The following is a 21,505-nucleotide window of genomic DNA, read 5'->3' as shown; positions in this document are numbered from 1 at the left end:
TGATTTTTCTTATCTGCATTTACAAGACAGCTAAACTTTTTTATCATATAAACTTAATGAAATAGAACTAATACAATTCTCTCCTGAGTTAGATCAAACACAAACTCAAACCAATGTAAACTTCAAACAACTTTGCTCTTAACCTCTTTAAATCTGCTATAAAAACACAAATCCTAAGAGTACTCAAATCAAAACATTATATTCTTAGTTCAATTTGATTGTATTAGAGATCCATATATCCAAATAATAAAGGCAGTAATAAATTGGGACTGTTTTAGATCCTATAGATAGTGGTGAAGACAAGACTGATTCCACCACCTCCTAAGACTAAAAATTCCTTCTCATACCAAAACTTTCAATTTCAATCTCTGTTCTTCTTTGTTTTTTGTCCTCCAATTTCAATCTTCTTCCAGAAGATGTCATTCGATTTCCTTCAACAAAACCACATATCTTATTTTTTCTGTCAATGTTTTTTCTGTCAACCGTGGAACTTTCAATTTTGTTGTTTGATTTTATTTTTTATTAATGAAATTACCCACATATATATATATATATATATATATATATATATATATATATATATATAACAAAAATTAAAATAATATATACTTTTTTCTCAACATAATTTATTTTCCTTTGTTTGATTTTAATTTTATTTTTAGCATTAGTCACATACGAATAAAAATAATATATATATTAATAATATTTTTTTTGTCAATATAATTTATTTTCCTTTGTTTGATTTTAATAAAAATAAAAATAAAAACTAGTCTTCGTCGCCTGAGAGATTCGAACTCTCGCGGGGAAACCCCATGTACTTAGCAGGCACACGCCTTAACCACTCGGCCAAAGCGACTACTATGGTACATTGCCCTAAATATTATATATAAAGCTTTAATTATAATAGGAGATTTCCATCAATATGCACAGTTATCTCTGGGACTATTTCTTGCAGACAAAGCAAAGTTAGATCTGGTCAACGCATTACGCCGGTCAAATCTTCTCGTGTCGCATGGTCAAATCTATGCCCACGTAAGATGTCTCGGAATGTTCTCGGGTTCCACGTTTAGGAACCGGATCAGAAGCTACAGATCTCGTCTTCACGTGCTCGTTTCCCTCGCCAATGCCGTGCACGTTTCCTCCTCGGGACTCGTATAACCCGCGTTCGCCATGGTTGGCACCTCCACCGCCGGGTAATGATGACGTAGAAGTCAACGATTTGACTTGGAGAAAGGCTATATTACTGGGCTCGACCGCCTCTGCCGGCTGCAGAACTCCCATCGTTGCGATCCTCCTCGGTATGACCCCCGCCATCGACGAATTCTCCTCCGGCCTCAGTGATGTGCTTATGAAGGTGATCATCTTCGCACTCGTTCAAGCGCTGGTCTACCTCATCCTCACCAAGTCCTCCGACGTATTCTCCACCAACAGGATGAGGTCCCGCAGCTTCCGGCCGGCCCGGACGGTGAGCGTCCGCCGCTGGCTGGCCTTCCTCTCCGACATGCCTCCCGGCGGCGAGGCCTCGCCATCGTCGTCGTCCTCCTCGCGGTCTCCTCGGGATGATTCCTCGCCGGTCCACCGCAGAGATTAGCTTGTTCTCGCGGAGATGCGGATGACTGTGGTGTTGCTGTAATTATGATTCGTTCCTGCGTTTTGATGTTTGATGTTTGATGTTTGATGTTTGATGTTGTTGATCTCTTGCTGTAATGATGCTTAGACTTGGATGATAATATTATGAGATGAAGAACCAGATTTTACGTGAAAAGCACTCTGTGATCTGTCTGTGCAAGAACAGGATGTCGTCAAAGACCATCCAAGATCTTCATGCTTGGTTCATATCCAGCAGGGATTTCTCTGAAACATGAGGCGAACACAGATTTGATGCTCTGATTCCCCCACTCCAATCTCTCCCACCACCCTCTCTCTCCAAATATCATCCTCAACTTCTCTGCACTCTTTGCTCCCAAGGGAAGCTGCTTCAGCTCCGAACAGTTGTACACGAGAATCCTCTCCAGACCAGGGAATGTCAATGCGTGATCTTTAATGCTCACCAACTTCTTCAGGTCGCGAAGATAGATGTATCTGAGATTGGGTAATGGGGTTCCGATCTTCTCTGCTTTTTCCTCCTCCATCACGCGCTCCATTTCGTCACAGTTCTGTACGTAGAGTTCTTGGAGGAGTGGAAGATGCAAAATCCATGTGATGTTCTTGAGGCTGTTGCAGCAGAGAAGGGATAGAAAGCGAAGGTTAGGGAGGCAAGCATGAGGTGGAACACCTCTCCAGATGACCCTTTCTAGCTCCGGGAGGCACACCAAATTGAGAAACTCTAGCTGATGCAGTCTCCAATTCGGAGCGTCATCAGCCTCCTCTCCCATGACCAATTCCTTCAAGCACCGGCTGGATTCGACCGTGAGGTTTCTGAGCCTCCCCATCTTGTTTCTGCTGAGCAGTGCCGGCAACAGATGGAGAGAGATCAAGCCTCGCAGCTCTCTGATGGTCAGGGAGTGCGTCGATACATGGCGTATGCTGAAAAGCCTGAGCAGAGATGGAATGTTCCTCACGGTGAATCCGACAGACCTTAGTTTCGGCAAGGACACCAGCTCTTCGAAGGTTATGCCACGGTGACCACGCACCGATAGCCAATTCCAGTTCGCGAAGCCACTCATGTACAGGTTCAGCACCTGCAGCATTCCCAGGCTTGAGATCACTCCACGAGGAATCGTCCTGAGCTCCGTCGTTCCCTCCAACTCCAAATGCCTCAAGCTCGTCAACTCTCGGATCTCCTCCGGCAAGCATGCGACTTTTGTGTACGAAAGATCGAGGAACTGCAAGTTCACCAATGTGCCAACCTCTGCAGGGAGGCGCAAGATGCTAGTGTGAGACAGATCCAAGTACCTCAGAGCTATCATGCAGGGAAACAATCCATTTGGGATCTTGGAAAGACGCTTGTTTCCTCGAAGGATCAAAGATTGGAGGTCGGGGCAATTGCATGAATCAGGGAGTGCTGCAATGTCCTTGAACATGAGGGATATCGTCTCTGCTCTGCTCCACTCATCCCATCCTGTTCGGCCACTGCTGTTGGCTCCCACCGACCATTTGTTTCTGCTGCTCCCTTCCTCGGAAGCAATCCATGAGGCCATCTCTCGAACAACATCGTGCATCTCCAGACGACTGTTGCTCCTTTCGCTGTTCTTCAACAAGGACGAAGCTTTCAGGGTTTCGATCATGGCGTTCCCGATGTTATAAGCTTCATTGATGTCATCGAAATGGTGTGTTGATCCCAGACCCATCCAAGACCTGATGAGGTTTTCCTTCGACATGTGATAGCCTTCGGGCCACAAAGAACAGGACGAAAAGCACTGTCTCATCCTATGATCTCTCAAGCTTCCGCAGCTAACGTGCAGAAGAGCAAGCGATTCATCCTCTGCACTTGAGATTTCATGGAGCGGCGAGGTTTTGATCGACGAGATCACGCTTTGCCACTCCTCAGCCGTCTTCTTTGCGGCCATCGCCGACCCCATCGTGACAAGAGCAAGCGGCAAGCCGCGGCACTCCTTTGCGAGCGTGACCGCAAAGCTTCGGATTCTTTGATCTCCCACGGTATCCTCGCCGACCGTGGATTTGAATAGGTTCCACGCCTCCTCCCACTTCAGGCATTCCAAAATGAGGATCTTGTGAGCTTGCATTCTTCCAGCGATGTCCACCAGCCGCGTCGAGATCATCAGCTTTTGCTTGCGTCCGATGGCGCTGTCGCTCGACGGTTGCGGGATTCCAACCTTTGCCAGTTCCAGAGGTGCCCAAAGGTCATCCAACAGCAGCAAGAAGCTCCTCGCCTTCAGGAAGTCGAAGATGGCGGCAGCTCGGACGACCTCGCTATCGTCGTCGTTGAGGAGCAATCCGACCTCGTATGCTATGGCTCCCTGGAGCTTCTTGATATCGGGATCTTTACCGACCACAGCAAGCATCACATGATCAAACTCGGTTCTTGCAGCGCTGCCGCAGAACTGGTTGTTGATGCTCCTCAAGAGGGTGGTCTTACCGACGCCCCCTGTGCCATGTATCCCCACCACGCCTACTGCATCATCTGCAAGGTAACCGAGGGCCGTCTTCAGGTACGCCTCCTGTCCAACAATGGGATTCGGCACGGGCAACTCCCTGGCAGGACCAGGGGGCAACCTCTCAGTGACAATGAAGACGTCTCTTGCTGTTCTTAGAGTCGGCATCTCCGCCGCATCCACGTTGTCGGTACCTGTGCTTCTGGGAGAGACAGGAGGCAATCTTACAGTCACATCGTCGTCATCTTTTCTGCTCTGATGATGCTTATAGGCCGATCTCTTGCTGCTCTTGCATGTGCACCAGCAGCTCTTGGAGCAACAACCGGCGAGGCACTTCTTCTTCTTCTTCTGCTTGCTACTCTGGCCCTCGAAGACGCCGGCGGCATCTTTCGAGCTGTCGGAGGTTCTGGCGCAAACTTCCATCGCCGGAACCACCTTCGAGAACCACTTCTTGACGGCGCGTTTCCGTGGTTCTGCTTTGGTACCTCTCATTCTGTGGAGGACGTACGTCGTTCCTCGACGCTCGCGAGAGATGTGCTTCTGAGCTGGAACGGACAATCTCCGACCAGCTCCTCAATCGGATTCCATACGCCACTAGCAGAAGGGCCGATGACGGGAGAAGAAAACGGAACGAACTCAATTGTCAGCTACGTAAAGACAGGATAACTCATCAAGGATCGACATCGAAGCAGCAGAGATCGAGGAACAATGCTGGGGTGGTTTGAGGACAAGAAGGACAAAGACAGCAGGAGGTCAAGGTTGACCTTTTCCTTGTTTCGTGCAGGTCAACCCTCAGGGTAGTGGGCAACACAACACAGGCAAACTTCTCCTCGGGCTAATGACATGCAGGCAATTGCTCCGACGTTGAATTCAAGGATGTCATGCGAAGCACAACTTTTCAGACGTTGACTAAAGAAGAGAACAAAAGGTGACCATTGCACATCTTGATTGAAGTATGGTCGATTCACGATGGAAGACGAATACTCTGCGTTCTCAAAAGAGAGAATATAGTTCAATTCAACCACCTTATTCTTAATTGCGACAGAAATATTAATTGGGACATTACGGTATTATTGTATGTTATAATTGTCATTAAATGCATGCGTTTAAGTGCTTCGCATGTCTAATTTGTCTAATACATTGGTCACTCAATATATTCGATGTGGGTGCTCCACCAAGTTCTTGACGAAGTGGTTGCAGAATCAATTTCCTTTGATATGATCCATTCACGAAATTTCAATTAATTTTCAATAATAAATTAAGCATATGAGAAAGCTTACCAAATTATTCTTATAAATATTTTAAAGGCCAATATGATTAAGATGTATTGGATAATCGACTTTTTCTTACCAATAAATGTCGAATATATATATATATATATAACTAAGAATTTAGGTCCAATTTATATCAATTAATTAGTGGAGTAGAAGTAGTAGAATAGTCTTACGATCACTATCCATTAAGATTCAACCCTACATCATACGGATTCATCCCAACAAATATTAATTAGACAGGTTATTAGGTGCATTATCACTCACAAATTAAACATTTGCAATGCTTATTTATTAATATTTATAATAATTATTATATCTTCTCAAATTGCAAGAAATAAGAAAAAATGACCAACAATTGATGGAAATATCAATGCATGTATGTATACCATTAAATGGTCCATTCCCCATACAATAACAATAATCCCCATTAACATATATATCATTCCCAAAATTCCAATATTAATCCTCAATACGCAGTTTATGGAGGACTTATTGACGCCTTCACCACACTAACAATTCGACCTCTGATCAGCTCGCGTTGACCAGCCTGCAGTTGCTTCTGATCTCTCCGTCGCTCCCCGTCAGCGGGCTAATATTCCCCATGTTGATCATCGACAAAGCAAAGCTTTCGAAGAAGGCGGTCTGGTTGCCGGCGTAGATGCCCACGATCGAGGCGATGGGATCGTTGCTGGTCGAGTAGAGCTGTTGGTCTGATGCGAGGAGGCCCTCGTTGCTCTGAAGGTTGAGGTAGTAGGAGTTGTCGAAGGCGTCGGGGGTGCTCAGGTCGAGATTGTTGAGGGTTGTCTCGTTCCCTCCGTCCGGGCAATTCGCTTGCAAGGTCGTCAGGTAGGAGGTGTTCAGGGTCGGGTCTGCGATCCCTGTGCCGTTGAAGTTGTAGAGGCGATCGCTGAAGGCGCCACAGCGTGCGCGGCCGAAGGTGTGAGCTCCTGTTGCAGGTTTGATGGCAAGGAAAACAGGTGGAGTACTCAGAGGAGGATTCTTTCATGCATGGCATTGCTTCGGAGATTAATGTGGTGTGCATGCGAACCTGAGAGGGTGACGAGGTCGGTGTCGTTGAGGCCGACGGCGGCGAACTTGGCCTTGAGGATGTCTAGGGGTTCGAAGGGGCTTGGAAGGTTGGTGTTGGCGCCGGTCAGGTTTGCTGTGGTGCCGTCTCTTCTTCCAAGTTGCACCGTCCATGATGGACCTCCAGACTGCGACAGAAGGCGATATGAGAGACTTCTCTCTGTAGCTTAAAAGCTCTGAAATCTATTCAGACAGCTTTGCATGCATCTAATCTCATGCATCAAACAATCTCGTAATCAGTGAGTTGGCATGAATTATATGCCCCGCATGAGAAGACAGAATAATCCCAAGTGCATCCACATCAAACATCGATGACCATTCATGGAGCTACTGATGTCTCTAGCATCAGTAGCAGAATCACGGCACATACCTGCTAAGCGAATGCATGGTTGGGCTCCTCTGCTTTGGTTTCCATCAAAGAAGGAAAGAAGAGAGAGAGAGAGAGAGAGAGAGAGAGAGAGAGGATGGACTTACTAAGCTGACAGAAGCTTCAGCTGCAAGGGCGAGGATATCAGCGCAGGAGACAACTCCTGGGCAAACATACTCGACCGTCATCTTGATCGCATCGATCACATCAAAACCCCGAAGAGAGTTGCTGTTCGGGGGCGCGTCCTTCTCGCTGACAATCGCAGTGCTGTTGTCGAGCAAAACCGACCCATCGCAACCCTAAACACATGCGTATGTAGCTTCATCAAAGCCTAACTTTGAGGGAAGCCCCGAACCAAAGAAACAGTACTAAAAGAATGTAAATCTACATCGACGAAGCAGTCGTGGAAATGGAGCCGGAGGAGGCTGGCCGGCATCCGGGGGTCGGAGCTCTGGACTAGTTGAACGATGGTCTGCACTATGTCGGATACATTAGGGCAGGTGCTGTCGTAGAATGCGGGGCTTAGCTGAGCTTGGGATCCATGGAGAAGGAAGGCCATGAGGGTGGCCACAGCCAACACACCCGAAACATAACACGACGACATGGTGCAGTACAATGCTTCCTGTCGTATGGTTTGCCTTATGCGATGTATGAGACTCGTAACACAGACATATTTATACACTGAGGAGGGAATATATGCTTCCAATTCGTATGGATTGACTTCTTGGAAGGTGAAGGATGAGAAGAATGACTTGTTGTCACGTCCCCAATGCTTATATTTTTCTGTGTTCTGTAGAATTGATCTGTGACCTTAAGCCAGATTGGGAGTCGATTTCTCTGCTTAACATTAGCTTTGTGCTCCAGAAATGAAGCCTAATCACATGACGTGCACGCAGTCAACAAATAGCGACCGGGATGCTCGCGCTCGCTTGGGTTTAATATCCAAGAATATATAGCTCTACGTTTCATTAATATTTATTATGTGGCAAATGGTATGATGATTCCCAACACTCGAAGGAGTTTTATATGATACATCGAGTGATGGGAGCTTCATTGTTGAAGAAACAATGTAATATAATTAAGGCATGGAAAGTGAGTGCTCAAGTAACCATGAAAGCCATTTCTACCTGCACAGAGAAGAACGTGTTGTAGTTTAATGTGCATCATCAACGTTTGCAACATGCTGCTGCAACATCCTTGCACCAAACTTCCACCAACGTAGCCAAGCATTGATCCTTGAACAGCATTGATCATTGATCATCCATTATTTAGTGAAATATGTTAGATTATCTGGATAATTACATCGATAAATTAAATATATTTGATTCGAAATTGTCCAAAAACCCTAAAATACTGGATGAATAAGCAAATATTACTTTTACCTCTTCCACTAAACTTCTATTACTTTTCCTTTCTTTATATAAAGTGCCTTCGCAAATCTGTATTCTAAGCTGCGGGGAGTCATTAAGAGGACCGCATTGACTGCAAGGTTAATGCGAGCTTACGTGCCACCTTAGCTTTGCCAACCTCTATAAATCCATCTCCACCCTTAAGACTGCAACCACACATACAAGATCTTAGATCGCCACTGTGCCTGCCCACAGATACAGAAGATGGAGTCTCGCAGATTTTCTAGCAGCCTTTCCTTGCTTGCAGCTCTGACAGTGCTGTGTCTCTGCATGGGCGTGAGATCACAACTAAGCACTAATTTCTACGCAGAGAGCTGCCCTAATGTGTTTAAGGTGGTGCGAGGTGAGGTTGCTGATGCCCTTAAGAAGGAGGCGAGGATGGCGGCTTCGCTGCTTAGGCTTCACTTCCATGATTGTTTCGTGAACGTGGGTTTCATTGCTAATTAATGGCAGCTTTTACTGATCTTTATTCCTGATAGCTAACAGATGTATTGATGCAGGGCTGTGACGGCTCGGTTCTTCTTGATGGGAGTGATGGTGAGAAGTTTGCTTTCCCCAACCGAAACTCGGTGAGGGGATTCGACGTCGTCGACTCCATCAAGACTGCCGTGGAGAACGAATGCAGTGAAACTGTGTCATGCGCAGACATACTCGCCATCGCAGCAAGAGACGCAGTTGTCTTGGTAAATACTGTAACACGAACATCATCATCGGTGCTATGAGGAACTCAAACGAATGCTACCTTCTCTGTGACTGCAGAGCGGTGGCCCTTCGTGGAAAGTCCCCCTCGGAAGAAGAGATGGCTTGGTGGCCAACCAAACAGGAGCTAACACTAACCTTCCTGCTCCATTCCACTCCATCAACACCATCAAAAACAAGTTTGCTGCTGTTGGTCTTGACATCACCGACGTCGTCGCCTTGTCAGGTTAACCGTCAACTCCATCTCCATCTGTACAGCACGAGGATTGCATCTGTTTACCCGACGAGCTTGTCGCTGACTGTACAGGTGGGCACACCATCGGCAGGGCACGGTGCTTGGCATTCCGCAGCCGTCTCCTCAGCTTCTCCCCGACCAGTTCGGCGGACCCGTCGCTGGACTCGACCATGGCTTCGGAGCTGCAGAGCCTCTGCCCGCAGGACGACGACGGCAGCACGGCCGCGGCGCTCGACCGCAGCTCGGTCAATGCGTTCGACAACCATTACTTCAGTAATCTGCTGAACCAGAGGGGCCTGCTGTCGTCCGACCAGGGCCTGTTCTCCAGCGACGAGGGGGTGGCGACCACCAAGGATTTGGTCGAGGCGTACAGCAAAGATGCAGGTCTCTTCTTCAAAGACTTCGCCAACTCTATGATCAAGATGGGCAACATAAGCCCCCTCACTGGCTCAGCTGGAGAGATACGTAAGAACTGCAGGGTGGTGAACTAATCGAGATGGCACCAAATCTGTAAAGAGATCAATAAAATGGTAGCCTATGCTGCCATCTGTTCTTGTGGAAATCTGGCTAAATGATCCAAAGGACTGCATAATTCCACGTGGAAATCTGTTCTCTACTTTAAACAAGATTGTCTCAATAAAGGATTAATCGAGTCACATTTTCATATAGTTAGTTTGTAGAAGGGTGTAATTGGAAAATGTTAGGCACATAAATTACATGTGTGTGTGTATATATCATTCCATATATTAACAGTGGTATATATGTAAAAGAGTATATCGTTCCGTATATTAACACGGGTATATATATCATTCGTCACTGTTACGTATTATCCTTTCCGCGAATCTTCTCGCTCCGAGCGCGCGCGGTAGGGCGATGGATCTGGTCCGGGTGGCGGCGCTGCTGTTGTGCTTCGGGGTCGCCGGCGTCGTATCAGAAGCCTCCGACCACCGATACAAGCAGGGGGACCCCGTCCCCCTGTACGCCAACAAGGTCGGCCCCTTCCACAACCCTAGGTGAGATCTCTTCCTCCTCCTCCTCCTCTGTCCCCGATGTCGTCCAAGATTCGCTAGTTCTTCGATCCCTTAAAAAATGAGACTCGCGGTGTGTCGAATTTGAAGTTACTCGTGTTAGGTCTCTGAAAGATTGCTCTCTCGTGAGATTTTGATTCTTGATTTCAATTCGGAAAGTTCATGATTCTTCACCCGTATCGTTCTTCCGGCCACACGATCACCATCTGACATGTCGCTTTCTTATTCCCTGTATGTGATGACCACGTATCTGGAATTCAAGATGGATGAACCATTTATTGCTGCACACGGAAGCAAAATATGAAAGAATTACTGAATATCTTAAAAGTTGAAGGAGGATACCATTTAAAGAATTAAGGATGCTTTATTTATTGGACCTAAAGACATTTCTGGATGTTTGAGTTAATAAATTCGATTCTTTTAACATACTGTTTTCTTGTATCATTATGTTTATATTGTTTGTATTTCTTTGTAGCGAGACGTATCGGTTCTTTGATCTTCCCTTCTGCATTCCAGGTTGGTATCCAGTTCGCAGAATTTATCCAACTATCTCATGCATGCTCTTCTATATTTTGTCTTGATTCATTAGCTGATGTTGGTGCCAGACCATGTAACCGAGAAAAAGGAAGCACTTGACGAAGTTCTGAATGGGGACCGTCTGGTTGGGGCCCCATACAAGCTTGACTTCCGAGTTGATTATGACTCTGAACTGCTTTGCAAGAAGAAGCTTACTAAAGGAGACGTTGCCAAGTTCAGAAATGCAGTCACGAAGGACTACTACTTCCAGATGTATTATGACGACCTCCCCATATGGGGATTCATAGGTAAGGTTGACAAAGAAGGGAAGGATCTGAGCAATGACAAGTACTATCTTTACAGGCATATCCACTTTGATATCCTCTACAACAATGACCGTGTGATTGAGATTACTGTGCACACGGATCCCAATTCCGTGGCTGACCTCACTGAGGACAAGGATATTGAAGCGGAGTTCTTGTATTCGGTCAAGTGGAAGGAGACAACCATGCCATTTGAAAAGAGGATGGAGAAATACTTACAGTCCTCTTCATTGCCCCATCACTTGGAGATTCATTGGTTCTCAATAATAAATTCATGTGTCACGGTTCTTCTCTTGACTGGATTTCTTGCCACAATTCTCATGCGGGTGCTAAAGAATGATTTTGTCAAGTAAGTTTCCTGTTCGAATTCTCCTGTTGTTTTACATTTCCGTGTTTGATGTTTGCGCATTCAGATTCTTACTATAGAATGGTTTCTTCAGATTTTTGACTGCAATGGAGCTTGCTTCATAAGTTTTGTGCACAACATGTGTAGTTAATAGATTGCAACAATCAGCTAAGAATTGTATGGTAGGTAAATTTTTTGTCTTAGCTGCGGACAGTTTTGCTTGATAGGTACTGTAACAATATCTGATGTTTTAAGGATTTCTTGACAGATACTCTAGAGTAGTTACGTAGATAATAGATCATTCGTTTAAAGTGTAATGGCTTGTGCTTTGTTTCCTTTCTTGCATTCTGACTAGTATTCTTTAACCATAAATGCTTTCTTGTTTGTGCTCCTGTTGAAGGTATGCTGATGATGAGGAGTCTGCCGAGGACCAAGAAGAGACAGGGTGGAAGTATATCCATGGTGATGTCTTCAGATTTCCAAAGAACAAATCACTGTTGGCTGCTTCTCTTGGTTCTGGAACACAGTTATTTGCCCTGTGAGTATTTCTGGTAAATCTTATTTTTCTTATATTGAGGAAGAATTGAATCTGCTTCGAACTTTCTATCTGAATTTAGGTTGTACTGGTAGATTAACCTGCATATTTAGGATATTGAAACTTCCACCAAGATTAAGTTGATTCTGTGCCTGAAAGTGACATATTGCACCTATTTTGACCTATGCAGCACGGTTTTCATTTTTGTTCTTGCACTTGTTGGAGTCTTTTACCCATACAATCGAGGGGCGCTTTTTACCGCTCTGGTGGTCATATATGCACTCACCTCCGGCATTGCTGGATTTACTGCTACATCCTTCTATTTTCAACTCGAAGGAACAAATTGGGTACTTTTATCGTTGGCATTGTTTCCTCTGTTCTTCTCTTTTCGATACTTCCACTTTTGCATGTAGCAAATGATGCCATGTGATTTCATCTATGGTTATGAAGTGCCTTACATCTATCCTCAAAATAAACATAATCCACATATTAATGCATTAATAAAGTAATCTGGGTTATAAATCACTTTTAAATTTTTTTTCATATTTGTTGTATGTGCAGGTAAGGAATTTGCTCTTGACGGGATGCCTGTTTTGCGGGCCTCTGTTCCTCACATTCTGCTTTCTTAATACGGTCGCAGTTGTGTATAGTGCTACTGCAGCACTACCATTTGGAACCATTGTTGTTATTGTTCTCATTTGGACACTTGTCACTACCCCCTTGCTTGTTTTGGGTGGAATTGCTGGGAAGAATAACAAAACAGAATTCCAGGCCCCTTGTCGAACAACAAAGTTTCCTAGAGAGATTCCACCACTGCCCTGGTTTCGAAGAACTATTCCACAGATGGCAATGGCTGGTTTCTTGCCGTTCAGTGCAATCTACATTGAGCTTTACTACATATTTGCCAGTGTCTGGGGCCACAGGATATACATCATCTATGGCATTCTCTTCGTAGTTTTCATCATTCTCCTCGTTGTCGCTGCTTTTGTCACTGTGGCACTGACCTATTTTCAGCTTGCGGCTGAAGATCATGAATGGTGGTGGAGGTAAACCAGATACCTTTTTTTACCCCTGAAAATAGGTGGAGGTATTCATAAAAGCATGCACATGTTCACATTTACTTTTCAAGAAGTAATCTGTGCTTCATATGTTCTGCTCTTATCCATATTCGTCAGCAGTAATTTGTTGCAAGGTTCTTTTCTATGAGAGCTTCTTTCTTGGTATCATGATGTTTCACATAAGTTTATTAGAAAGTTTTGAAAATGTGTCATTGTCATGTGCTGAAAGCTTGGTAACTATAGAAATATATGCTTCTATTGGCCTCTGTTCCGTTAGAAGTATGATATGTTAGAAGTATAATGCGTTTTAACATCAATCTTTTCATTCTCATCTTGTTTTTATTTATCATCTTTGTTATGCAGAGTTGCTTCATTGAGTCCTCGTCATTCTTGTTTCTCTGATGGTGTCAACTTCACATTTTGATGACCTGAAATATCTCCACATGCATTTTTTTCTTCCTCTGACTCATTTGTTAATGATATATTGTTTTAGTAGCAGACTTATCACTCGCAACTTCTATCTTTATTAGTCATCTTTCTTTTATGGAGCCATTTGCTTGCTCCTTAAAGTACTCATATTTCCACCTGTCTTTGTTTTTCTTTGCCTCCAAATTTCTACTTAGTTATTTTTCATGGACAATTCAATTAAAGTAGTTTTTTTTTTTTCTCTAGTGTAGTGCAATCTTCTTGCAACTGTGAAAAGGTTCACAAAGGTTCTTATCTTGCCTTTGGTTATAATCTGGAAGATTTCTATTGTGAATCTTTGTAGAAAAACACATTAGTGTATTAGGTTTCAGCAGACCTGGTTCACCTGGATCACAAAAAATGAAACTTTTAACATAATAATTCGGATAGGCATTATCTGTTCTGTAATCCATCCTCTAATCATGATGTTTTCTCTTGGTCCAAACAAAGTCTTCTACCTGGTGTATATTTACTCATTCATCGTGCAAATTATTTGAGTTTATCCATATTGTTGCAGTTTCCCATTCTGGTCCTTTGATTTATATCTCCTACAATATATTTTCTTTTTGCAGATTTTGCATACATATCAGTGCATGTGAAATGAAACAAAATGATTAAAGCATGATCTCCAAAATCCTAGCTGACTCCGTACTTTCTGTTAAGTGACCTAATTTAGCATCTCTTATCCTGATGCAGGTCTTTCCTATGTGGAGGATCAACTGGTCTATTTGTGTATGGGTATTGTTTGTACTACTACTTCGCCCGCTCAGATATGTCAGGGTTTATGCAGACATCTTTTTTCTTCGGGTACATGGCTTGCATCTGTTATGGCTTCTTCCTAATGCTTGGGACGGTTGGTTTCCGTGCTGCTTTGTTTTTTGTGCGCCACATATATCGATCAATAAAGTGTGAGTAGCTTATTGGCACCAGATCAGTTTAAGATAGGCCCAGAAAGAAAATACCATGCAACACTCATGTGCAATAGGGAAGGAGCAGCAGTAAGTCTAAGATTAGGGATATTGTTATGAGAAAAGGTCACTCTCTGATAAGTTTTATATGTTTGGTCTCAAAGTCCTTGTTAGGTTTTCTTTTCCACCTTCAAATGCTCATTTTTCCTATTTTGTTAAAAAGATACAATTTGCAGCTTTATTCACATTTGGATCTTTTATATGGCTCACTGTGTCTGATGAAATTAGTTCTTGTGTAAATGTGATTGATGTCGTGCAATAGTGAGTCCAAACTTTTGTGCCATGCAATTTAATTTTAGGTACAGGATCAAGTGGAATCTCATGCATGCATGCATGCATCGAAATAGAGAGTTCAAAAAAGATGCAGGAGCCCTCTTTTTTCTTGATAGGTACGAAAAGATACGGGTGAGAGCTGCCATTCATATTTGCATCTCCATTTCTTGCGTTTGTTTGCAGAAGATTCATGTATAGTCCTTCCATGCAGGAAGTAGTCAGGAGACATGGAAGAGAGGAGATGAATTACCCGACATATTTTGGATGGAAGCTTTCTCGGCTGACTATAAATCTCTTGGGAAATCTAGTTTTTCATTCTTGATATGAGATCGGTCCTTTTTCATTCTCTGGATGCCACTTATCACTCGTTTCACTATTCTGATGTGCCAGATGGGATCAAAAGATTGTTGCATATTTGCTAACTATTCTACAATTGGCGATGACCATAATAGAACTGGGATTTAGATCTCAATGATATAGTCATTAAGGGAGCTCCTTGTGGCAGGTATCATTGTTTTTTTCATTGATAGATAAATCTGTTTCATATTCAAGATCTTAGTTTCCTGTTTTTTAAGGATTTATTCTCAATATGACTGCAGCAGAAACGATCATTAAAGAGAAGTAACGAACAAGAGGCCATAGTGGGAGAAGCAAGAACCAATTTCCTTTCAGAAGTTATCCTTGAGTACACATTGAGAGAGAGAAGCTAAGCTGTTAGGAGGAAGGAAAAGGACTAAGAAGTCGTCATAGTGGGAGAACCAAGAACCAATTTCCTTGCAGAAGCTATCCTCGAGTACCTAACTTCCTTTGAGAGATAGAGAAGCTGTTACAAATAGGAAGGGAAAGGACTACAATACACAAGAAGAGTATATATATATATATATATATATATATATATATATATATATATATATATATATATATATATGTATGTATGTATATGTATATATGTATGTATATGTATATATATATATGTATGTATGTATATGTATATATGTATGTATATGTATACATACATACATATATATGTATATATATATATATAGGAAGGGAAAGGACTACAATACACAAGAAGAGTATATATATATATATATATGTATGTATATATATGTATATATATATATATATATGTATGTATATATATGTATATATATATATATATATGTATGTATATATATGTATATATATATATATGTATGTATATATATGTATATATATATATATATATATGTATGTATATATATATATTATATATATATATATATATATATATGTATATGTATATATACTTTAATGTCATGTATTATCGTGTAGATTTGTCTCCACAAAACTGTCATCGGCTTTCCATCTTTTTTTTTTTTTGTGTTTCCATCAATAAAGATTTGTTTGAAGGGAACATCATTTATTTCTGTGCTTGATGATACTGGATTAGGTCATCTCTAAGGTAAAACCTTATTTGTTGGAAATGGATTGGATCTCTCGTTTTAATAGGAAAAATCAAAACCGGAACTCTTGGTGTTTCAATTCAACTGTTGAATCAGAATTTTCAAGCCGAGAAGATTACATGGTCCAAAAAATTTTCTCGGAAAGCTAAACACTTTTGTTCGACATGATAACGTGTTTTTTTCATGCGCTTGATCTTTCAGACTCTCTAGCAATCTATCTCTTAATCTAATGTAATTAGGATAATTTCATACATACATACATAATGACTATATTGTGTTCTCACACACGACCACTGTTCTGATACTGAGGCTGCAGGTGTTCTCCTTCCTCTCACACTAATGAGTTAGAGACTCGATATCAAACTTCAAAGATGTAATGGCCTGTAGGTGACCTCCTCCTCCTCCATGGATGAATTCTGTAATGTAATGTTCACGACGTGATCTTCTTCATATGCTGTATGTCTTCCGTATCGTTTCATTGAAGGTTTGTGGCCACGAGAATTAGATTGGAAGAGAAGGTAATCAATCACATCCCTCTTGCCACATGATTTCAAGCTGACCTGATCTAAATACACATTGGTGAAAACAGGAAGCCACTGAAGTTATTGATCACATCGTCGACTAGCTTACATGTATCGAGTCCCATCTTAGCATGCATGCATGAACTGTTTTGGAAAGGTGTGGAACGATACGCAAGAATGAGCTGCCATTTATATTTCTATATCTTCATTTCCTGACTTCAGTTGCAGAAGAGAAGTCTTTGACTGACATGGATGAGAGCAAATGAATCACTCGAGAGTGATGGAAGAAAGGTGAATTCAGTTGGCTATAAATCTCTTGGCAAATCTATAGGAACAAATCTCATCCCTTCTCCTCGATGAGAAATCATTCTATCTTTTCATCCTTTCTCTGATTTGATTTCTAATGTAGTATTCCTTCTTCATGCCACATACCACTAGTTTCATTGTTCTGGTGGACAAGATGGGATCAAAGCATTGTCAGAAATTTGTTAGCCACTATTCCATCCAGATTTTGATTTGGATAATAATAGCCACTACAGGAGCTCCTTCTAGCAGGTAAATTTTTTTACATCCATTTCTATTCATGTTCTTTCTTTCTCTTTATTGTTTTTCTTTTTTTCTTTTTTGTGATTTCTTTTTTCTTTTATATAAGAAGCTTCATTTCAAAAGTTAAGGTCTTCAAGTACTTTCAAATATACATAAGCTCTTAAAATGAGGAAAAAAAGGACTTCCTAAAGTCACAAAAATGAACTTCAGCTGTTTTGGTCACCAAAGTCTATATATATTTGTGATGGATAATGTATTGTGTAACTATCTGTGATGAAATAGTGACATCTCTCACTTTTTTTTCCCACCACCATAAATATTTCTATGAAGAGGAATGATTCATATGCTCCTTCTGTCATCTCAGAAGTTCTATCACAAATCTATATATGAATCTAATTGCCAATCTTTGTAGCTTCGTAAACCATAAAAATATCTTCAACAACAATAATTTTCAAGTCATATGGGAACAACATCAAACCACTTTCTTTGGAAATGCTTACACCTAATAGATCATGATGCTATTCCCATTTCCTTGTTGACACCTAAAATTCATATGGCAAAACTTATCCAGGCTATATTGTATCTTTATATCCTAAAATTCATATGACTGAAAGGATTACAAGATGCTCTAAACCATCTAAAAGATACCTCTGGTAATGAACCAAACAACTTGAGTTAGTTCTTTAGGCAGCAAAGGACGTGAATATTAGTATGACAGTAAATGTGGATCACAAGGGTAAACAAATGAGATAAGGGTTTAGTAATTCCAAGAAGATAAGATAACATGCAAAGAATTCTTGCTATCAGTTTTACCATGCAGAAAAGCTAGCATCTTTCACAATAAGATGAACCAACCACAACATTAAGATAGAATAGGGAAAAGAAGTATTCTCACCAACTCCGGTAACTCTGGCATGCAAACTCCCAACCAAGGAGAAGCCTAACATACATACAATATCAAATCATATAACTTTTTCACTTAACATAGAAAATTTTTCCAGCACAACACTCCTAGTTAACAGGATAGAATCAAACATTGGAACCCCCCTTTGCAAGCTATTTAACCATCATACAAGAAGCTGGACAAGACTGACATATTGCAAAAGTTAATGCATTTGAAAGATGACCCTAAATGTTTCCTCTCTAAGTTCTTTACCAATGAAGTTATTATACATGACCATGCATCTCTAAAAAGATTCATTGAAACACTATAGCACCAATCTTTCCAAGTTAACATAAGTGGTTATTTTACACCTTAATAAATTAATCAACCCAAGCAGCACAAGTGTGACACAGATGGCCCTTCTGCCCCATCCCGTGTTCTATTTCTAAAAATTATTGAGTCCTCTTAACTTGGATGGTGAGGAATATGTTAGCTATTAAAGGAGACCTCAGTTAATAATCATTCTGTTTCGATGCAACTAGTATTTCTCAATGGAAGTCATAAAATCTCAGCTTCAGAAACATAAGCAGAGAGTGTTGGTCCAAATAGGCAAGAGAAATATTTGAAGGTTTTGTGTTTTGATGGGACAGAATAATCCAGTTTTGGTTCCAGTTTCAGTTAGGATTTGTCGTAAAAGCCAAGGCCACTTAAATGTATCAACCAAAACAATATGTTGATCATATCATTTATTGAAAGTACCTTCTTAATGTAAATTTATGCTGAAAATTTGCCAATCCCAATCTGTAATGACTTAAACAACTAGAACTTTGTCCGGTTGGGACATCATTTCTAAAACGGCCAAAAGCATTAAAACCACTGTTGAAATTAGAAACAGAAACCAGTCATGTATAATTTGGCCCTTTTTTTTTCGCATATGGAAGTCATTTTATAATCAATTTTAGAAGCAAAGGAGGTCAAGGTTATCCACGTAACAGCAAAACACCAAAACATAGAAGCTAAATTGTTCATGATAAGAAAAATTACTGCTTCTATTGTGACTGAATTGAAGGAAGTGTAAGAGCATGTAGAAAGCTTCAGTACTATTTTACTAATCTATATGAGTGTTTTCTGGAACACAAATGATCTATAGGATGATGGCAGAAGATATCCTCGATTACTTCAAAGCAAGTAATTTCTAAATGATGACTTAGTCAGCAAAACCATTTTGGTTCTTAAAACTAGATGCTGCTAGCACCAAGATCAGAAGTATAAAATATCTAAACATTACAAAAGAAAAATTAAAGTTCATGGATATAAGACAACCATCAAACATCACACCAAAAAATTTGTGCAAGGATCTAGATAAGAAGTAATAAAAAGTGAGGAAAAGTTCTTTGCATTTGAAGAGAAAGTCATTTGACCTAGGCAGCATTGTTTCCATTAAACGTACAAGTTTTGGTGAGAATGGAAGAAGCCAAGATACCCACAGAGCCCGAGTGTCGGAACCTCAAACACCATGTCAAGGTTGCTGATACAGAAAATTGCACTCGGACTGCTCCAGAGGACCTTTGCAGGTACAGATTAATGTACACAAAGGGAAGCAAAGATCCAATGCTGAGGTGAAGATCGATAGCCATCCAACATAATGTGTCATCACCTGATAGTCACATATTTGTTGGTGCCATGCTTAGCCCAAAATGCCCTCAAGTCAATTGGATTAGTGAGATTATACCCTTCTCCAGCAAGCTTCTCCAGAACCTTCTTAAATGCACCCTGACTCATCTTTCGACCAGCAATGCGTGCCCCCCGCCTCTTGGTGCTCATCGGAAGGGGGTGCATCGAAATGCTGGTGGTGCAGCACGCTGATTGCCACCCTCCAATGCCCCAACGGTAGCACTGTTGTGGCTTTCCAGTACAAGAGCATACCGGAGTTGGGATCCTCGAGATATCAAAGTCAATCCCGTTAATGACCATGCCTGTGCTCTTCCTTCCACCCTTCTCGTGCGAAAGCGAGCCATTGAGAACATCATCGCTTGGTGCTACGGCTTTCTTAGGCTTCTTCGGCTTTGGTGATTTCTGTGGCCGACCCCTGGACCTCTTCTTTAAAGGGGATTCATCTTTAGCACCATTGGCCTCCATCGTCAAAACCTTATCATGCTTGGGTTGTGGCTCTGGATGTTGCAGCATCTGGAGGTTGTGGCCGGTGGGAGGATCGGGGATGACACCATAACCAGGGTGGTGCTGGTGGTTCACAGTAAAAATGTGGAAGTTCTTATCGTTGTCGCTGTTATGGTGAATCCACCCGTCTCTCAGAAGGTCATTCTTGCTACTGTCGTTGCCATGGTGGCGCCATCCGTCCCTAACAAAGTTTGGAGGGACCGATGGCTCCGGAATGCCACATTGCCGACGCATGAACCCACCACTCGACAAAAGAGGCTTGGCATCACGCTCCATCACAGAAGGCATGAGCCGCAGCCCAAGGTTTCCCTTCATTGGCGGCTCATAGAAGCCCCAATTCCGGATGCCTAATCCGCCGTCGTCATCCATATAAGCCGACGACAGAAGATTCGAGGAGAAGGGAGGTTCGACGATTTGGCCAAATGCGAGAGAAAAAACGGTTCTTTTCACCGACTACGATCAACCACCCGACACACCGTCTTCATCTCACCAACGCCATCAACCCCCTTCCAAAAAAAAAAATCAAACACATGAAGCAAGGAAAGCACATTGCCAGAAAAACCAACAAAAGAACATAAAAAAAGGCGGCATCTTGAAGAAATCCCATCACATAACCATGAAGAACATCCAAAACTAGGATCGAAACCCATACAAAAGCGAACACCAAAACCTAGCAAAGGTTGAACTTGTAGGGTTTCAAGTCGAGGTGAAATCTCTTCGGAAATGCAATGAAAACACAGAAAGATTTGGACCTTAGGGTTCTCCAAAAACACTCCTTTTCACTTGCAAAGCAAAGAGGCCAAGAAGACACAGAAAGTTACCTCGGCCGGGGAGAGAGAAGATCCACTCCCTCTTTCTCTCTCGCTGTGTGTGTGAGAGAGAGGAGAGAGAGAGAGAGAGAGAGAGAGAGCGAGAGTCTAGGGTTCCTTGGCGCGTGAGAAATAGGGGGAACACAAAAGGGGGGCAAAGATGGATTTTTGATGAGCGCAGAAGGTTTACTAATGAAGTTGGAGCCTTAATGATCCATCCTTCTCTGCTTAGACTAATATGCCGCAGCATACGCACATGTTTACCCATAAATGTAACATCCATATCCATATCTATATCTGTATCTATCTATATCTATATCCATATCTATATCCCTTCTCAGAAGATAAGTAATACATTGATTGAAGCTATTTTATGATAAGAAAATAATCTCTTTAAATATAAATAAATAATTATATATATATATATATATATATATATATTAACATTTGATAAATAAGTAATCAATTCTATTATATTTGATAAAT

General features: G+C 41.9%; 5 protein-coding genes and 1 non-coding gene across 6 annotated transcripts; 2 read left to right on the top strand and 4 right to left on the bottom strand.

Annotated features, from left to right (window-relative positions):
• Positions 1–774: 774 nt before the first annotated feature.
• Positions 775–856, bottom strand: TRNAS-GCU (transfer RNA serine (anticodon GCU)). The gene has a single exon. It is a non-coding gene; the product is annotated as a tRNA-Ser (tRNA).
• A 946-nt stretch (positions 857–1,802) lies between these two features.
• Positions 1,803–4,547, bottom strand: LOC135675462 (disease resistance protein RPS2-like). Its single transcript, XM_065185613.1, has one exon. The coding sequence runs from the start codon at positions 4,545–4,547 to the stop codon at positions 1,803–1,805; it is 2,745 nt and encodes a 914-aa protein (XP_065041685.1).
• A 1,137-nt stretch (positions 4,548–5,684) lies between these two features.
• LOC135676138 (peroxidase A2-like) lies at positions 5,685–7,424 on the bottom strand. The gene is made up of 4 exons (XM_065186994.1): positions 7,171–7,424; positions 6,890–7,081; positions 6,378–6,543; positions 5,685–6,276 (listed from the first exon to the last, which is right to left on the bottom strand). Exons 1-4 carry the CDS (start codon positions 7,384–7,386, stop codon positions 5,858–5,860), a joined length of 993 nt encoding a protein of 330 aa, XP_065043066.1. The 5' UTR covers positions 7,387–7,424; the 3' UTR covers positions 5,685–5,857.
• Positions 7,425–8,395: 971 nt separating this feature from the next.
• On the top strand, positions 8,396–9,616 carry LOC135676139 (peroxidase 59-like). Its single transcript, XM_065186995.1, has 4 exons — positions 8,396–8,617; positions 8,692–8,874; positions 8,951–9,116; positions 9,198–9,616. The coding sequence occupies exons 1-4, from the start codon at positions 8,396–8,398 to the stop codon at positions 9,614–9,616; spliced, it is 990 nt and encodes a 329-aa protein (XP_065043067.1).
• A 340-nt stretch (positions 9,617–9,956) lies between these two features.
• On the top strand, positions 9,957–14,566 carry LOC103987548 (transmembrane 9 superfamily member 3). The gene is made up of 7 exons (XM_009405878.3): positions 9,957–10,138; positions 10,629–10,669; positions 10,759–11,341; positions 11,739–11,876; positions 12,064–12,220; positions 12,435–12,919; positions 14,093–14,566. The coding sequence occupies exons 1-7, from the start codon at positions 9,999–10,001 to the stop codon at positions 14,310–14,312; spliced, it is 1,764 nt and encodes a 587-aa protein (XP_009404153.2). The 5' UTR covers positions 9,957–9,998; the 3' UTR covers positions 14,313–14,566.
• A 4,974-nt stretch (positions 14,567–19,540) lies between these two features.
• LOC135676137 (protein Barley B recombinant-like) lies at positions 19,541–21,171 on the bottom strand. The gene is made up of 2 exons (XM_065186993.1): positions 21,032–21,171; positions 19,541–20,716 (listed from the first exon to the last, which is right to left on the bottom strand). Exon 2 carries the CDS (start codon positions 20,577–20,579, stop codon positions 19,686–19,688), a length of 894 nt encoding a protein of 297 aa, XP_065043065.1. The 5' UTR covers positions 20,580–20,716; positions 21,032–21,171; the 3' UTR covers positions 19,541–19,685.
• Between the last annotated feature and the right edge of the window lie 334 nt (positions 21,172–21,505).

This window comes from Musa acuminata, chromosome BXJ1-6, assembly GCF_036884655.1.
Source record: "Musa acuminata AAA Group cultivar baxijiao chromosome BXJ1-6, Cavendish_Baxijiao_AAA, whole genome shotgun sequence".
Lineage (NCBI taxonomy): Eukaryota > Viridiplantae > Streptophyta > Magnoliopsida > Zingiberales > Musaceae > Musa > Musa acuminata.
This window is presented reverse-complemented; position numbering and strand designations above follow the sequence as displayed.